Below are 18,989 nucleotides of genomic sequence, written 5' to 3'. Positions count from 1 at the left end.
AAAAATTTGTGATCAAAATTTAAAACATTAGCAAATTTTATTTTCACTTAAAAATTTAGGGACTTAGGAACTATGAACATAATTAAGGAGTAAATTTTTGACATTTCAAATGCAACTAATCTAATCTATTTTGGGTCATGTTTCACGTTTTATTACTTCACATACTCGAAATTCAAGACACAGAATAAACAAACAATAATTTGAGCTCCCTCAGCTACTATTCAAATGCAGGAATTTTGACAACTACCGAAGTGAATTTTTTTTTTCCAAGAAATGTGATGAAAACAAGAAGAATAAAAGAGGAACTGGTCTGACATTTTGCATGTGACAAAAATGTTTGGGGAGATTATTAATGAAAGCAACTGCAGTTGCAGCAAAACAACCAACTAACGTGTTTGTTTGTAATGAGTAGCGTTGGCGTTGTCTATTTAATTAAAGTGAAAATGAGAGTTCTTAGAGATGCTAGCAAAAAAAACAACATTGACTGTTCTGTGCTTGATTAATTCATTCAAGTTTAAGGATTTTTTAGGACAAACCAAACAAACAATATTACTCATACAACATGCTCCCCACCTCAGAATGATGATGTTACATGTTTTCTGTCTGTCTTTGTGCCTATCTCATCTCCATTTCCCAATTACAAATCTCATCAATTTTTTCCATTTTCATTTTCATTCCTCTCCCCATGTGCATGCCAGTTGTCTCAAACTTCCTATGCTAGCTTCTCACACTAATAAAAGTAAGGCTTAATCGGTCGGATTATACCTAATTAAGACATTTTTTAAAAAATTAGAACTCGATCAACACTTTTTTTTAAAAAAGATACCAAATTGATATATCTGAATAAAATTAACTACTATCCAATTAATTAAATATAAATTTAGATTCTCAATTAGGTTTTTTTTGGTATTATTTTCATATTATATCTTCAAAATACATTGATGAATACTATTTTTGATATTCATACTTGATGAAAAGTTATTATGTGATTCAGTTAAAAATTACTCTATGATTGTTATCTGAGAAAATTTTTACTTATGGTAAGATTATTACTTGCACAACCATAACCTTTTTTCAATGTTAATGATGTCTAACTAGACTGCCAAAGATAGGTTGTTGTAATTTTCGTTATAATGTTTAAATAATAATGAGTTGCTTTTATGGTTTGTATGATGGGTGAACAACTGGGCAGAAGAGAGAAGTTACTGCATAACGCAATTAACATTATTGGTTGAGACATGTCATGTGATTGATCATGTGGATGGTATACAAACAATGACTACTAACCTAATATCAATATTTATTTTGTTATCAACTTTGCACGAGTTAATCCAAATTTAAATTCTTCGGTATATTCAATAGTCTTATATTATTTAGATTTCAAGATCAAACATATTTTAAATATTCCTTCTACTTTTGATGTGTTTTTTAAAGATAAAATCGTGACAAAATTCTAAATTTTAAAACAAAAAATAGATAAAAAATGCGATGATTGACTCTAATGATATTTCAACATACTTGATATCTAAACATTAACAATATTTATAAGAATGAAAACTCTCATTATCCTCTGCTGAAAAGCTTATTTTGAAACAGTTAATAAATTCAAGTGAGAGATAACACACACAAAAAATTACCAAAAAATTGTATTTCCTATTGCCAAATCTATTGAAATAATTTGATCAAGTTTATATATCTATATATAGTTAAACAGTTATGATGATTGCTTTAAGAGTGAAAATGGGGTTAAACCTAAATCCAGTGTTTAAGTTGAGTAAACAATATTCAACCAAACGTGATGCTGCTATTTTGTCAGATTTGCTACTGAATCGCAACAACTAATTAGCATGCTTTCTGCATTTTTCTTAAAAAAATGAATATGTTCATACAAAATTATGAGTTGACCCAGACCTTAATCTCAAGTTGCACTCAAAATAGGCATCTTTGAGATGCATGCTTATGTGTAAAGTCAAACAAAGTTTCCACACACAAAATTATATAAACTTTGTGTTTTTTCTTATACATATGTGCAAAGAACATTACATTTTAATTTGTTCTGCATTTGTGACAAGACATAAATCAAAATTCTTTCAGCAACTTTCTGAAATTTATACACAAATACTACAAGTTGTGACGCAATTCAAGTAAATCATGTTTGTTCCTATGATTCACTTTATTTTACACGTGACCTTTTGTCAAAAATATATATATTATAAATATTTTCTTTATATAAACTAATGCCTTTTACCCGTTTTGTCACTCTCAAGGTTTTTATAAAATAGTTGTAGAGATTTTCAAATTCGGTATTAATAAAGTTTTTGGCAAATATACTGATGTAATTATGAATTTTTCGGTTAATTTCTTTTTCGTGTGAAAGAAAAAGAAGAACAATAAGATAAAGTTACATTTTTTATAGAATAAAATATAAATTATAGCTAATAAAAGGTTTACGATTATGGTGAATATTTTTTTATCAATAGTTATTAACTTTCTTTTTAAAAAAGTATACATACTAAAAAAAAAGTATATGTATAATTAATCTTCAACATTGCGGCCAATGATGAAAAACATTGAAATGTCATTATCGACAGTTGTTTATAAATAGTAACTAAATAAAAAGCGACTTCAAATTATGACCTTTAATTTAATATCGTCATCAAATTTTCTTTATATAAAAAACGTATTATTGGAATCATCACCGACAAACTGGAAATAGTTTATTTGTAAGAAAATAATCACCAATTGGATATTTAAATATGTGGAGTGAAATTAGCATCACCGATTCAATTTAAAGTTGTACCTAATTTTTTTTTTATATTTTATTTTAAAAATTAGAAATTGAAATGAGTTTTGCCACATCCACAAGATAGATAGATAGAGGATTATTGGTTGCTAGTCAGTTTCTTACCCTCCATACCAAAGTTGATCTCATGCCAACTTTTATTTTAATTATATAAAAAATAATCAAATTATATTCTCAATAATTTTGTGTAAAAAAATAAATTTTATTAATACAGTTACTAAATTATAATTTGATGTTATTGTGATTATCTATTTTAAAGTATCCATTTCTTTTAACTTATTTATCATTGTAAAACTAATTTTAATTTGTTAGAAGTCTTACATCGATCAGAAATAAGGTCAATTCACAATATATAAATATGGTGTAAATTTCATTTTACAAGTCAATTTTATAAGGTTGAATTAGATTTAAAACTCACTTCTAACATAACTATAAGATTAAGGTTCAATGAGTTGAAAATTAGAATGAGACATTGAAAAAGAAGATTAATGGAATGAACATCTAAATCCATCAAAGTAATTAATCTAATTAATTAGAAAACTCCATTTTGTCACTTATATGTAATTTCTATATATTATCATATTCAAAAGATAGTACTCATTATGTTCCCTTTTTAATGATAAGATTTTTGACAAGAAAAGAAGATTTTTATGCTATTTTTTCAAATGTATCTTTAATTTAATAAAAATAGAAAAATTAGTTATAACAACCTATAGCGAAATGTAATACTATATATTCATGTTCATTAAAATAAGAATACATTATTTATGTTGGTCAAAAGTCAGATTTCAAAGAAGAAAAATAAGTTCTTAAATAGTGAAAAATTACCTTTTTTATGTCAAATTCAATTTATTACTTTTTTTTAAGGAAGATAAATGGAACAAAACAGAATCCCTATTTAATATGCTAATATTCTTTCATCATTGATGCATAAAACCACGTAAGAGCTAACAAAACACTTATGATGTCTGTCATGTTTATATATGCCATCATAATAATAGACCAGGTTTCTCTTATAATAATAGTTTTTTGTAATCTCAAAGTTAAGTGCAAAAATTAATAATCTTTACAAGTGCAACATCAATAATTGATTGAGATAAAAAAAAAACATATTAGATTAAGTGAATTTTCAATTTCATGAATTATTTTAAAATTGTAATGAAAAGAAAAAAAAAAAAGTGAGTGAGTGAGTGATAGATAAAGTTATAGCAGAGTGTATAATGGTAACAGTAACAGTGTTACTTTTGTACCTTCGATCACTGCATCCCACATCGGAAAGACGAGACCAGAGAGCAAAAAACGGTTAACAATAAATGAATGAATGTGAGAGAGAAAGAGAGAGAAAACAGAGTGTGTGTTTGTACACTCTGGACTAAAAAGAGAACCAGCTCAAATTATTTGGTTTCTCCTCTGTAAATTCTCTCTGCATCTTTTCCTCACACTCTCATTCACAAACTCAAAATCTTCAACTTAAGCAAATCTAATACTGTTTCTTCTTTTTCTTCTTTCGTACAATGTCAGAACTCTACCATTTTTAACTCTGCAAACGCATCGCCTTTTTGCCTTTTCTTCTTACTCACACAACTTCTGCCACCATGGCTTCAAAATCTAGGTGAGTCAAACTTTCTGGGTTCATGAGATTTGATCTGGTTTTGTTTTTTTTTTTGTTTTTGGTGAATTGTGATTGCTGGCCGCTTGATGAGGTTTGATCTGGTTATTATAACTTGCAATTACGGGGTTTTCTCCATATTTTTTTTCCAAGTTTCATTTTTGCGAGTGTTCATCTGATGGAATTTCGGTGTTTCTATGTAAACTCTGTCGGCAGTTCGAAGTTGGGTTTCACTTCTTTTTCGTAGTTGCTGCTTGTTTTGGCTTCATTTTGTGTAATTGTGTTGGTTCAGGGTTATTGTACATCACTGTTTGTGTCTTTATCTGCTGTTCTCGACCTAATTTTTGTTTGGGTTGGTAATGATTATTGATGCTCAATTTGGGGTAAGAGTTGCTTTATAGTGTCGTAGATAGTTAGATCCATCTATTTGGATTCATCGCATCATTTTGCTTATTTAATCTTGTACTGTGTGTTCTGTTAAAAGCATTATTGACCTGGTGTTTGTTTTCATTATGAATTTGCAGACCCAATCTATCTGAAAATCCCAGCAAGGGATCAATGGTGACTACTAGAATCAGTAAAGGTAGCAAAGTAGTGTCCAAATCAGAATCCGAGTCACAATCCCCTTTGCAAAATTCGCGACTTTCTGTGGAACGATCTCCACGATCTGTTAATTCAAAGCCAACGATTGAGCGCAAATCACCAAGACCTTCCGCCACACCACCTGATGTAACTTACAGATTGCACTTATGTTCCTCTCTTTCTTTGAGATTTCGGTCATAATTTTCTGTATTACTAAATTGTTGACATTAATACATGGCTTTGCCTTGTTTTTTGTTGGAAAATGCTGAGATGTTTCTTGCATGATTCCTTAAAATTGGTTCAGAAAAATATTTTATATAATCTAGCTTTCCTTTTAAGAGTATCTGGATTTTGATTTGTGCCTGTGTATTCTTGGTTTGTCAGAAGCAACCCCCTAGAGCTGCAAAGGGTTCAGAGTTGCAGAACCAGTTGAATCTTGCTCAGGAAGACCTAAAGAAAGCAAAGGAGCTTCTCATTCTGGCTGAGAAGGAGAAGCTAAAAGCAATTGATGAGTTGAAAGAAGCACAGAGAGTGGCTGAGGAAGCAAATGGCAAACTCAGGGAAGCATTGGTGGCTCAAAAACGTGCAGAGGAGAATTCTGAGATTGAGAGGTTCCGAGCTGTGGAATTGGAGCAGGCTGGTATTGAAACTGTGAAGAAGAAGGAAGAAGAATGGAAGAACGAGATTGAAAGTGTAAGGAACCAACATGCTTTGGATATGGCTGCTCTTCTCTCCACCACGCAGGAGCTTCAGCGGGTTAAACACGAACTTGCCATGACTTGTGATGCAAAGAACCAGGCATTGAATCATGCCGATGATGCAACTAAAATTGCCGAGATTCAGGCAGAGAAAGCAGAGTTTTTATCAGCTGAATTGTTGCGATTGAAGGCCTTACTGGATGCAAAACTGGAAACACAAGCTGGTGAGAATCAGGTTATATCGAAACTGAAAGCCGAGATAGAGGCTCTCAATGAAGAACTTGAAAAAGCAAAGGGTTACGCTGATAAGTTGTCAGAGAAAGAAAGTTTTATTGAACAGCTTAATGTGGAGCTTGAAGCTTCAAAAATGGCTGAATCTTATTGCCGAAGCCTGCTAGAGGAGTGGCATAAGAAGGTTGAGGAACTGGAAATGAGAATTGAAGAAGCAAACAGACTGGAGAAATCTGCATCAGAGTCTTTGGAATCCGTGATGAAACAGCTAGAAGGAAGCAATGATTTGTTGCACGAAGCCGAATCTGAAGTTACTACTCTTAAAGAGAAGGTGGGGTTATTAGAAATGACAATTGGGAGACAGAGAACTGATGTTGAGGATTCAGAACGCCAACTTCGTACGGCCAAGGAAGAAAGTGTTGAGAAATCAAAGGAAGTTGAGGCTCTGAAATCTGAAATTGAGAAGGTTAAGGAAGAGAAAGCTCAGGCTTTGGACGATGAAAAACTTGCTGCTTCTAGTGTGCAGAGCTTATTAGAAGAGAAAAACAAACTCATCAGTGAACTGGAAAATTCTAGGGATGAAGAAGAAAAGAGTAAAAAGGCAATGGAAAGCTTAGCTTCCGCATTACATGAAGTATCTGCAGAAGCCAGAGAAGCCAAGGAAAATCTACTAAACATCCAAGCTGAACGTGAAAGCTATGAGGCTCAGATTGAAGATTTGAAGTTAGTATTAAAAGCCACTAATGAAAAATACGAGTCCATGCTTGATGAGGCACGGCACGAGATCGATGTTCTTGTATGCAGCATTGAAAATTCCAAGAGTGTGTTTGAGAACTCCAAGGTTGAGTGGGAGCAGAGAGAGCATCATCTAGTAAGCTGCATAAAGAAAAATGAAGAAGAGAAGGTATCTCTGGAAAAAGAAATAAAAAGATTGCTTTATCTGCTTAAAGAAACCGAGGAAGAAGCTAATATCAACAGGGAGGAAGAAGCTCAGTTGAAGGAAAATCTGAAGGAAGTTGAGACTGAGGCAATTCAACTGCAGGAAGCTCTGAAGGAAGCGACGGCTGAGAACATGAAATTGAAGGAGAATTTATTGGATAAAGAAAATGAGTTGCAGAGTATGTTTGAAGAAAATGATGAACTTCGGGTAAGGGAATCTGAATCTATCAAGAAAGTGGAGGAGTTATCTAAGTTGTTGGAAGAAGCTACAACCATAAACCACACAGAGGAAAATGGGGATGTTAGTGACAGTGAAAAAGACTATGATTTGCTTCCCAAAGTAGTTGAATTTTCCGAAGAGAATGGACATGTAGGAGAGGAGATTTCAAAGGTAGAAAGCATTCTCTCAGAGAATCAAAAGGAACTGAAACAAAACATACCAGAAGAAAGCATCGACAAGGCTGAAAATATTGCATCTCCGAAACCTGAGGAAGTGAGTGAAAAACTGAAGGAAGAAGAAGAAGATGAGAGGAAAGAAAAGGAGGATTCAGTAGAAGTTGAATTTAAAATGTGGGAGAGCTGCAAAATAGAGAAAAAGGAGTTCTCTCCAGAGAGAGAAGCAGAACCAGAATCATTTGAAGAGGAAGTTGAGTCAAAGGTAGAAGAAGGTGGTGAGAGTTTTGATAAGATAAATGGAAATGCAGTGACAGAGAACATTGATGAAGGTGGTGGGAGTCCACCACCAAAACAACAACAACAGCAACAACAATTGAAGAAGAAGAAAAAGCCTTTACTTGGCAAGTTTGGGAGCCTGCTAAAGAAAAAGGGTGGTGGTGGGAACCAGAAATAGAACAGTATTGAACTGTGGCATGGGAGGTACATTGAACATTCAGTTGTTTGATCATGTTTGTATGATTTTTGCTTCTCAGAATAGATTTTTTATTGGATCACGAGGCTTGTAATATTGTTTAGGATTTTTCGCTATTTCCTCTTTTGGATTGTGGTTCTGTCCATGTTAGTGAGAAATTGTATGTTATGCACACTCCCTTCTCCTCTGTTCCTCCCTTGCCCTCCTATCTAGATTTCATGAAAGGAGTGGCAAGCTGGATTGTATTTTTACATCATCATCCCAGATTCAAATCAAAGTTTGATATTTCATTCTTTTTTTATGCTATTTCCATCTCTTTCCCATACATTGAAATTGTAGTTAGTTTTTTTCTTCAAAAAATTTGACTTAGTGGTAAAAGATTATAAGTTCAACTTCTTCTATTAATAAATTTTGTTCCGGTACACCGATAAGTTTCACATCTCTAAGGAGTCGAGGTCAAGTGAAGTTTAATTATTCGAAGTTTAAATATTTCTATCTCTCTTAAACTTTCGAGATACCTTTGAAAGACAAACCCGTAACAAAACTCAAATATTCTAAAGCAAATAATATATTGGGAATGCAATCTTAATTTGATAAATTTAAAAAAAAAGAAGAGAAGTTGTGAGTTTCTTTACTAACAACTAACATTATTTGATAAAAGAGAAAGAAACTCATTTCTTATTCTGAAATATTTTTTCAGATAAATAAGAAAATGCAAAGAAGTACACATATATCACTTCTCTAATTAAAATACAAAAGAAAAAAGAAATAAAGGTTTCAAAATCAATACTCAATTTATTAAAGTATTCTTTACACGTTCTTAATGAAAATCATATAAAGCAATTGTTTAAATAAAAACTATGAAGTGAATAAAAAAATCCATACCAAATTAGAATATTTATAGTATAGATATTAAATTTTTAACAACAAAAAAACTCAAAATTTAAAATTTTATTTACAAAATCAAAAAATTTGACTTTGATAAGCTCCTTGGAGTAAAGGGTATAAAAAACTTAGTTTTAACTCAAGCACTTGTAACCGATATTAATTAATGAAAAACAACATAAGAGCATAAAAAATAACATAAAATTCATTTGCAAAAACATTAGAAAATTGAATTTTGGTTAATCGTTTAATTTTTACTAAATATTATTAAATTGACCTACCAGTTGGAGTCTAAAAGTTTTCTAACACTTAATTTAATAAAACTTACTAAAAACTAGATAAGACACTTATTAAGGTTAAGTTTGATTAATCATAATTAAAAGTTGAGTCAACATCATTAATTTATTCTTCAAATTTTTGTGATATGACACTTACCAAATTACCATGAGGTAAAAGTTTATTAACTCTTGGACTTCAACTTGAGTTTAAAGTAGAGAAAACTTTAATTTGTGTATTTATTTTCTTTTAATAGTTATAGTTTATTAATTTCTCTCTCCTCTCTTCCTTTACCAAAAAAGTCTTTAAATTCTACCTCAACCCTACAACTTTCCATGGTATTTCCATGATATTTATTCGACTAAAATAACATATTTATCAATGATAAAAAATTTGTTAATAATTACCAATAATTATTTATTGATATGTTTTTTTGTCAATATTTAAATATTGTGATTTGGTTTTTATTTTTATCTTTCCTTCTTTGTTGTTAAAATTTTCATCGATAAATATTAGCATTTTTTTCCTGTTTCAGGAATATTATATGAAAGTTAATAATTTCTTAAAAATATAATGTCTTATGAAAACTTGACGTGTGGAATTATTGATTTTTTTTTCTTTGAATTAGTTATTGAATTAAAGAATTAGCTATAATTATTATTATTTAGTGAAATTAGATGACATAGAGCAAAACTTAATTAAAGATTCAAAGAAGATTAAGTTTACGTATGCAAAAATTATAGTGAACTATTTTTTAAAAATATTAATATAAGAAATGGACAGACTTACAAAATTAAGTAAAATACTTATTTTAACACTTAAATATTAATTTTTTTGTTCAAAGTATATAATTCTTTGATATATAGTATTGTAAAAACACAGCATAACTCATAAACATAATAATATAATCATAAAAATAGACGATACTTTAAGAAAAAGTTGATGTCTGACGTCATAAACACCAATCTGCCACCCTTATTTCTGACTTTGAATTTGTTCAATTTTCAACCATTCATAGCATAAGTACTCTTCCATTCATCACAAATATTGTTCAAGAATATATATATATATATATATATATATATATATTTATTTATTTATTTATACTACAAAATAAATTACAATCTGCATGCTGCATGAACCTATCTACGATAAAATGGAACCTTGTATGAAGATGAATCCATCTTCCATTTCATAGGAACCAAACAACTATTTCTAAATGAACACCATGTGTTGAATGATAATTCCTATTATCGCAGGTGGGTGCTACTGGTTGCAATCTTGGCTGAAAAATAGGTATGGAAAAATCAGTATATTATAGATAAATTTAGAAGAGAAAATAAAATAAGCACAAGTGGAGCTAAAAAAATAGTAATCGTGACACAAAAGTTACTTACTCTATGAGATCTTTCCAAAAAGCATCAGTTACTTCCTCATTGATGAAATCTCCCCACATTTCAAAGGTGGTTGAAGTGGAAGAAGGGTCAGAAAATTCATTTGGGGTTACCATGTTCTCCATTTGTTTAACAGTTGAACATTCGGGTGAGGCTGAAACCAGATTTGGAAGAGAATCTAAAGGTGTTGAAAACGAACAAAGTTGTTCATCAACCTTTTCAGATTTCATGCAACTTCTTCTGTTGCTTCCTCCATTATTCATCGGGTTATTATACTCAGTTGGTAGAGATTGCTGCTGAGGAAGACCTTCAAAGTTTTGAAACTGATTCTGAGAAAGAAACCCAGTTGAACAACTATTGTAAATGTTTTGGAGCTTGCTGCACTGATCCAATCCCAAAACTTCATCTGGCAGGGATGATCCAAAAGGATTGAGAAGGTCCAAGTTTGAAGCAGGAGCAAGGACTTGAAGCATGTTATGCAGCAATTGGAGTTTGGCTAGTTCTGTGGCATCTGATTGCAGCCTTAGAGCATTAGTCTCCAAGGTGTTTGTGAAAATGTTTGTAGCAGTCAGCAACTGTTGAAGACTTGATAGAAGATTAAGATGATCTGATCTTGGTTGATGAGTGACTGGATCCAACCCCATTTGCAGAAGCTTTTTCTTCAAATGAGTGTTCCAGAAATTCTTGATTTCATTATCAGTCCTACCTGGTAAATGACCTGCTATAGCTGACCACCTAATCATTGAAATAATGCACACACACATAAAAAAAAATGAAAAAGTAAACACAGTTACATCATGTTTTTCATTCTGATTATGCATCAAATGGGACTAAATGAATAGTGATTTACTTGTTGCCAAGAACTGCATGCAAATTGATGATGAGTTGCTGTTCTTCCTCAGAGAACTTTCCTCTTTTGATATCAGGTCTCAAGTAGTTTGTCCATCTTAGCCTGCAACTTTTCCCACACCTGTTCAATCCTGCAAGTTTTGGAAGTGCTCTCCAACTTCCATGCCCATGTTTCTGAATGAAATCCACCAATATATTATCCTCTTCTGGGGTCCAAGGACCCTTCTTCAAACCACTTTCATCACTGCATGGTGCTCTTCCCATCATCACACTGCATAAAAATGCTGACAATAAAACAAAACATTGTAAGAATTCATTTCCTTCTGTGTTAGTTTCCTTCAAATGAGAACAAAAAAATTCAAACCTTGTTGGATCTAGTAATGAAAGTATACAGTATACTCTTGGAAGGTTGATATTTACCAGAGAGATGATTGCTATCTATATATATATAGAACATGTTTCAAAGCTTGTTTACTATGTTATGATAGAAATTTACAAGTTTGTCCCATGTTGTACATAAACAAAGATAAGATAACGACCCTGAATGAGAGCATCGAATTGTAGTGTTTAATTTCAAAGGGTAGACGAAAACATAAGTCATAAATTTTAATTTTTTTATCAAACAGTTTATGCAAAGGCTTTTCCTTTGACGACCCAAATTTAGTTTTTTCTTCCATCTTAATTAAAAACTGATAATTTGCATCAGCAATCTAACTGAAAAGGAGAGTTTCATATTTATATCAGTTATTATTATTAAATTTTTCAAAAATGGAGGAAAACATAATAGGGTACGCATTTATTATTGCCCAAAAACTTCATTAATATGTAGCATGTTCTTCTTTCCTTTAGTTTGTCTTTCCCTTAATTACTTTGAGGAGCATATGCATGAGAGTAGCCACGTCAGGTGTGAAGTTTGACTCAAAACGTTAAATTAAGGGAAGAAAATAAAATGATTTTTTAATGATTAAATCTCGACAACTTTGTTCCACAAAAATTTGAGATGAAATTTTTTAATTGATTTTTATTTTTTTTATTTTCTTAATTTTTTATATTTTAACTAAATATTGATATTTTGATACCATACTTTTTTTATTATCATTTTACATTATTTTTCATTATTATTTATTTTTTCTTTGTTCTGTAATTATAAAAGTTAACTTTTGTTATTATTTATTTATTTTTATTTTAGAAATATAAAAGTTAATTTTTTTTAAAACTATTTTATTTTAATAAGATTTATTAAATGATAAAAAAAATTATCAAAATTTAATCGTCTGAATATCCAAAAAAAAATAGAAGGAATAAAGGGATAAAACATGCAGATTTTCAACGTGAGATTGGCTTGTCCAACAAGAACAAGGCAGAATGTGGCACATACGTATGAGAATGGACACCTTCTCCATATACTTTGCACCAACAAGGGAAGCAACAAACTTAAACTACCAACGAGGGTAGGTAACCACGTGTCAGCATCTCAGCAACTTTCAACCTCACTTTTCATGTCCCATATTCAAAAGAAACCTCGCTCTGAAAACATCGACCATCTATGTATTCAGATTACTTCCTTCGTTTCATTTTGTACGCTAATTAATTATATGCAGTTCTTCTCTCGGACCCCAACAAAGCCCTAACGAATTTGTAATTTCGTGTCGATGTAAAACAACAATAATGTATAAAACCAAAAAACAAATCTATAAAACGTTAGGATTGTTAAATTTTTTATTTGAAAAAAACATCAAACTATATTAGTGAAATCTTTGTTTAACTTAATGCTTTTGTGAATCACGTAACGAAATTTAGATACACTTATTTCTTTTCACCTTCCGAATATTCTTATTTCTTTCTACTTTCCAAGACATTTTTTAAGAACAAAACTGTGACGAAACTCAGACGCAGATAATACTTCAAAAAGTTGGGTCAGAATCGAAACCATATTAGCGGTGCAATAACATATATTAATAATTTACTAACTAGTGAAATAGTTATATTAATGCATTATATTCTATTAATATATAGCCACAAGCAGTATTTGTATTAAAGATTTAATTTTCTTATATGTCTAAGCCATCAATTTTACCTAACAATGCCTAACACGTTAATTAATCGTAAGAAATAATAATTATGAAATTAAATTATTACCTTATAATTGAATTATTTCAAAAGAAAAATACACAAGATTTTTTTTTAAAATAATTATGTAACTACTGACTAACTTATTAACCTTCACTATTTATATATGCATGACTCAAATTAATTTATAATTTTTATATTTAATAAAATTGTTGTGAATGGGAATGAAAAATGAAAAGTAAAGTGTGTGTCTTAAATGGATGAAATTGATTGAAAGAGAAGCATATGATAGAAGCTATAGTGCTAATTATTCAATGTTATTAGGTAACAATGAAAGCAGTGAAGATTGCGTACGTGTGTTCATTCCACCACAATTTTCTTAGCAATAATCATAATCACTGCACAGTCAACTCCTAATTAGAAAACATGCATATAAGTAAATAGTGAATTTTTTTTCTCTCTAATAGAAGTAGACTTTAAATTTAACTCAACTTTTGATTTAAGTTTATTTGTATAAAAAATTACACTTTAACTCATGTTTTGATTCTCATCTTTTACTTTCTGAGATGGTTTAGTGTGAACTATTGATTCTTTCCAACGAAAAGATAGTAGTACATTAATCAATAATTTACACTAAATCATGTCAAAAAATGAGAGTCATAATATTATTGTCCTACTTATATTGATGTGTGACTTTCAATACATTACTATCGTACCGAAATATATACAAATCGAACATGAAACTAAACGTTAAGAGATAAATTAGACTTAAAGTTATTTTTCTAACAGTAATATATTTTACTTCATAATTTTTTTAAGATTAGGTAAGTGAGAATAACAAAAAACTTAAGAATGCTTTATTATGGCGTACTCAATTGCAACTCTTTATAAACATTCACAACAATTCTTAAAGTTAGAACTATAACATTGACTAAATTTCCATTTCGTACTTAATTTCCTGTTTAATGTTGTATAAAATTATCCGAATACGAACAACGTCAAAGTCCTCGTTTTTTCATCTGTAATACCAAAATGTTTCTCAATCTGAATCATCAAAATCATAACGCAACACAAGTTTTGGCACCATTCTATTTTTTTAAAGGCTTAGTTGGTTTAAACTTTTTGATTTTATATTGAAACTAAAGTTATATATATGCAACAGAAATTTTGGCACCATTGCAACAGTTCATCTTCCGTTTACCAAACAATGATTTTTTATAATTGAATCCGGTTTTTGAGCATTGAAAAAACTTACTCCCTCATGGGAAACAATTCATCATAAATAATTGGAGCAAGTAACTAATAAATATCATATTTCATGTACAAACTGAGTTGGAATAATTAACAAAAATATTTTTCAAATTTCAATTGAAAAAACGTTTCCATGAAATTCATATAATTGAGTGTAAAATAATTGCTCAGTTAACAAACATCTACTATGTATGCATTTACCAAAAGAAATCTATCTAGTAGGTTTATTATAACAAGTATGACACATTGTTGCAATAAGATTGTGATTTTTTGTATTATAATAAAACGAAATATATAAGTATTTGTTGAGTTAAATGAACAATTTACCTTATAATTTATATTTATAAGAATTTTTTATATTTTTTATATTTTAATTTTAAAGTCATTTAAGAATGTAAATAATAGTTGTCAAAGAAAACCTCTACTCCTTTTAAAGAATGATCTAATCCTCTGACTTATTTGACCACTTCGAATATTCAATGCATTTTTTAAGAAACCAAAGACTAACGTATTGAAAGAAACGAGAAATTAATAGTAAGCTTAAAAGTTAAAAAAATACAAAAGAAGTTTATGAGATAGACGTGGGGAGAAAAATACAATATTAGATATTTTAGAAATAAAAATTTAAGAAAAATATAAAATTATAAAAAGAGGGTAAATACAGTTATTAATGGATATAATTATTGAACAATTTATAAAAAAAAAATGGTTTATACATACTATTACTAATGGATATAATTATAAAACAACCGCTTTTTACAAGTATTTGTAATTTTATACATTTCTTTGACATTGTGTTGTGGTTAAGAAATTATTATTACTATTTTATTTTATTAATTAATTATGCATTCTCTACTATATAATATTTTAGAAGGTGAACGAAAAAACCCCACAACAAACTAAGGATCTTCTTTCATATGTATTCATAATCAATTATTTAACAAGAATGATTTCATGTAATATACTTTATATTCATAATGTTTCTAAAAATTTAATTAACTAATATCAAAACGTGGTTAAGATACACAAGTCAAACCATTTAATAAAAATGTTGCTTAATTATTTAAACTGAGAAGTCCAATCCTTTAATTTATCAAGGTATGTTACTAAAATAATGTGGAATTGAAAACTCCAAATCTCACAATATATCATATATAATATAATATTAAGATGTTGAACCAACCTCTATTGTTTAAACACAAATAACAAAATGTGATGGTATACATATTTTTTAGTAATAATTAGATTGTCTTGAATATAAAAATTGTAATTGAAATTAGTTCAAAGATAGATGTAAGATTTTAAAATGAATTTTAGAAAAAATAAAAACAAGTGGATGGTGAAAGAATTGAATCATAAGATGTAGTTGTATTATTTTTTGTTCTAGAGACATTGTACAGTGGTTTATGATATCTGAGGAACAGAGAAAAGTGACATCATAGTTATAATAGTCAATTTGGTGGGTTAAATGGATGGTGGAGTTTGCCGGAGAATTTTCTGCAACATTACCTCATTATCTATGGTTACAAGCTACCTAGTTTTTGTTTTTAATCTTTACTAATATTTTATCTCATTCAAGTAACTAATTAATCCTTTTTTCTAAATGGAAAACTTCACAACAACATTGACAAACATATTTGTTACTTGTTCAACTTGATTTCTCTCTTTATGTGTCTGCCACATATATATTTATTCAGTTGAATTTAAAATATAATTAAATATATTTTTAATTTTAGAATTAGAATAAAATATATTAAAATTTAGGATTAAAAATATTTTTATAATGAGAAATTATATCCATTATTTTTAAATATATTTTTTGTCTCTTAACTTTAAGTAAAAATTGAAAATAGTCTATCTTCGAAACTTTGGACTAATTTAATTCTCCAATTTTATAAATATGCGTGTTTAGTACTTTTAACCTAATTTTGTTAAGTTTATTTAACATTTTTAAACGCATTTCATGATAGTATTTGAATTGTTTACATCTTTCAACTCATTCGTTTCAATGTTAATGAGTTGAAACAAGAATGAGTTGAAGATGTAAACAACTCAAATACTATCATAAAATGCGTTTAAAACGTCAACTAAATTTAACAAAATTTGGTTAAAAGTACAATATAATTTTTAAAAATGGAAGACTAAATTGGTTTAAAGTGTTTAACGGAAACTAATTTCAATTTTTATTAAAAGTTAACAGACAAAAAACATATTTAATCATAAAATTTATGATATAAACGCTCATTTTCAAATTTGGAGACTATGAATATATTTAATATTTTAAAATATGTGATAATTTTTGGTTAGGGAAAATAAATGGATTAACGTATTAAGATTAGTAGAAGAGATTGGTTGTGGTTTAGTTGTTTAACTTATTAGCCTAACAAAATCTTGGACCCGTCATAAGCTTGATTGTGGTAAGAGTTGGTAGGTAATAGGAACAATTTGTCAAACAAAAAGATTTACATGGAGTTAATGGCTACATTGATTTATGAAGTTGAAGGTTTATTAGGTTAATTTCTAAATATTTATTTCAAAAAGGTGTCTTTTATTCCTACATTTAATTTATTTCATAGTCTTACATGCCCATTTGACTTTTTATGTTTTGGTTAGATAAGAGAAAGTCAAAAAGGAAAAAAAATTGTTTAAATTAAGAGAAATAAGTGAAAATAAAAAAGAAACTGTAATTGAAAGTTTATAAGTGATTTAATTAATGAAATAGAATAAATTAGTTTAATACATATTTAAAAATAATTTATAATTTTTTAAAATATTGATGTAAAGGTAATTTTTTGAATATAAATTAGTTAAAATAAAATTAAAATAAAAATAAAAAATTAATGTCAAATCTTAATAAATAAAATGTTATATTTTAAATAATACGCTAAAACGGATTACTTTATACAATACAAAAATTAAATTTATTAATTATTTTATTTAATTATGTTTGTATTTATACCTAATATATAATATATTAATATACTAGTAAAATAGTAATAATATAATTATAATAAAATTATGTGATGTTAACATAAATAATATTAAAATATTCTTAAACATAATAAGATGTTGGATTATACCGAAAATCTCATATCAAATTATAGATAAGAATGAATTAATAATATATAATTGAGTCTAAATGTTATTTTATAAAGTGATTCTGTAAAGTTAAATTAGTTTGAAGTATTTTTTATGGTATGAGAGTCATTTAAGCATGTCTTTACGAGATTGATTGATTGTTGAATAAACAAAGAAATTGTTAAGTTATTATAGGAACATTTAGAAGTGAACTGAGAAATTGTGTTCATTACATATCTTCATTTGTTTTTTAATCTTTTCTGAACTTGTTTTTTTTTTAAATGTTTTAGTTAAGTATGTGCACAAGTTCATAAGCTAGATCGATCTATAAATCAATACATGAATAAAAAATAATTTTTTAAATTTTAAAATATTTATATATTTGATACTTTTAAAATTTTGGTAAATTCATTTTGACATTTTTAAAATAGATTTTGAAGATTTGTCATTGGTTGTGAACATTTTCTTTCAACTCTATGTCATTGTTTGCTTTTACAAAAGGAATCAGCCATAAAGGACACATCAACTTTTTAAGTTTATTTTCCAATACATAATAGAATGGCATATTTGTAATTACAAAAATGAAAACCTACAAATTAATTTTATACACTTTTTACCAACTTAAAAACTTTTCACTGATTTATGACATATTTTTACTAAATTCAAATAATATCATATCCCTCTTTATTTTTATTTTTTATTTTTTATTTTTTTCTTTCATTCTTTGGTTTTCACCTCCTAATCCAAATAAATAATAAGGGTTAAATTGATTATTTTCCCACCAAGTTGTTGAAAAGACTACACATGATAAATGTTTAATACATCACCAATTGGCAAATGAATAGGAGTTTGTCAAGTACTAAAGTAGTTTACGTAGATAAGATACAACGGAAGAAAAAATATTAAAAAAAGTGAAGAAACCAAGAGGAATTTGGATTTAGAATTTTTTTGTTGTTGAATTTTTTATGATGATGATATCCTTTGTCTTTTAATGTATATTAATTTTAGTTTTTTGAAATATATTAAACTTTTTTTAGTATTTCAACTTATATATTTTAAATTCAGCGGAAGATAGCATAAAAACAGAGGAAAAGGACGAGATAGATAAATCATTAACGTCTCGACTTTAAATTTAACTTAATTTTATAAAATCAATTTTTGTTTATGTGAAGTCATATATATAATAATAGATAATTCAATAACAATTTTATAACAAATAATATTATAGATCCAAAAAACTTAAATATTCTAAAATCATAATAAATTCAAAAAATAACAAATATCATTATAATATATTTCAAACAACTCAAATATATTTTAAATTTAATTCAAATTAAAAAAACATTTTAAAATAAGATTTATATTCACTTATATAAGTCTACAGTAAAAATAACCGGTTCTCATTTTAGATAATAAATTTCTGATCTAAACATAAACACACCATGATATGAAGAGA

General features: G+C 28.4%; 2 protein-coding genes across 3 annotated transcripts; one reads left to right on the top strand and one right to left on the bottom strand.

Moving 5' to 3' along the window:
* Nucleotides 1-4,087: 4,087 nt before the first annotated feature.
* Nucleotides 4,088-8,031, top strand: LOC114168669 (WEB family protein At3g02930, chloroplastic-like). The gene is made up of 3 exons (XM_028053570.2): nt 4,088-4,415; nt 4,937-5,141; nt 5,379-8,031. The coding sequence occupies exons 1-3, from the start codon at nt 4,399-4,401 to the stop codon at nt 7,710-7,712; spliced, it is 2,556 nt and encodes an 851-aa protein (XP_027909371.1). The 5' UTR covers nt 4,088-4,398; the 3' UTR covers nt 7,713-8,031.
* Nucleotides 8,032-9,984: 1,953 nt separating this feature from the next.
* Nucleotides 9,985-11,538, bottom strand: LOC114168670 (transcription factor MYB53-like). 2 transcript variants are annotated; one of them, XM_028053571.2, is made up of 4 exons: nt 11,499-11,538; nt 11,136-11,418; nt 10,289-11,020; nt 9,985-10,176 (listed from the first exon to the last, which is right to left on the bottom strand). In XM_028053571.2, exons 2-4 carry the CDS (start codon nt 11,399-11,401, stop codon nt 10,158-10,160), a joined length of 1,017 nt encoding a protein of 338 aa, XP_027909372.1. In that variant the 5' UTR covers nt 11,402-11,418; nt 11,499-11,538; the 3' UTR covers nt 9,985-10,157. The 2 variants fall into 2 exon arrangements, with proteins under 2 accessions (XP_027909372.1, XP_085524626.1); XM_085668500.1 differs by lacking the exon at nt 9,985-10,176 and having other exon boundaries at nt 10,285-11,020.
* Nucleotides 11,539-18,989: the final 7,451 nt, after the last annotated feature.

The sequence above is a fragment of the Vigna unguiculata genome, chromosome 11 (assembly GCF_037176805.1).
Source record: "Vigna unguiculata cultivar grain cowpea cultivar isolate G323 ecotype 2 chromosome 11, ASM3717680v1, whole genome shotgun sequence".
NCBI classification, from domain to species: Eukaryota; Viridiplantae; Streptophyta; class Magnoliopsida; order Fabales; family Fabaceae; genus Vigna; species Vigna unguiculata.
This window is presented reverse-complemented; position numbering and strand designations above follow the sequence as displayed.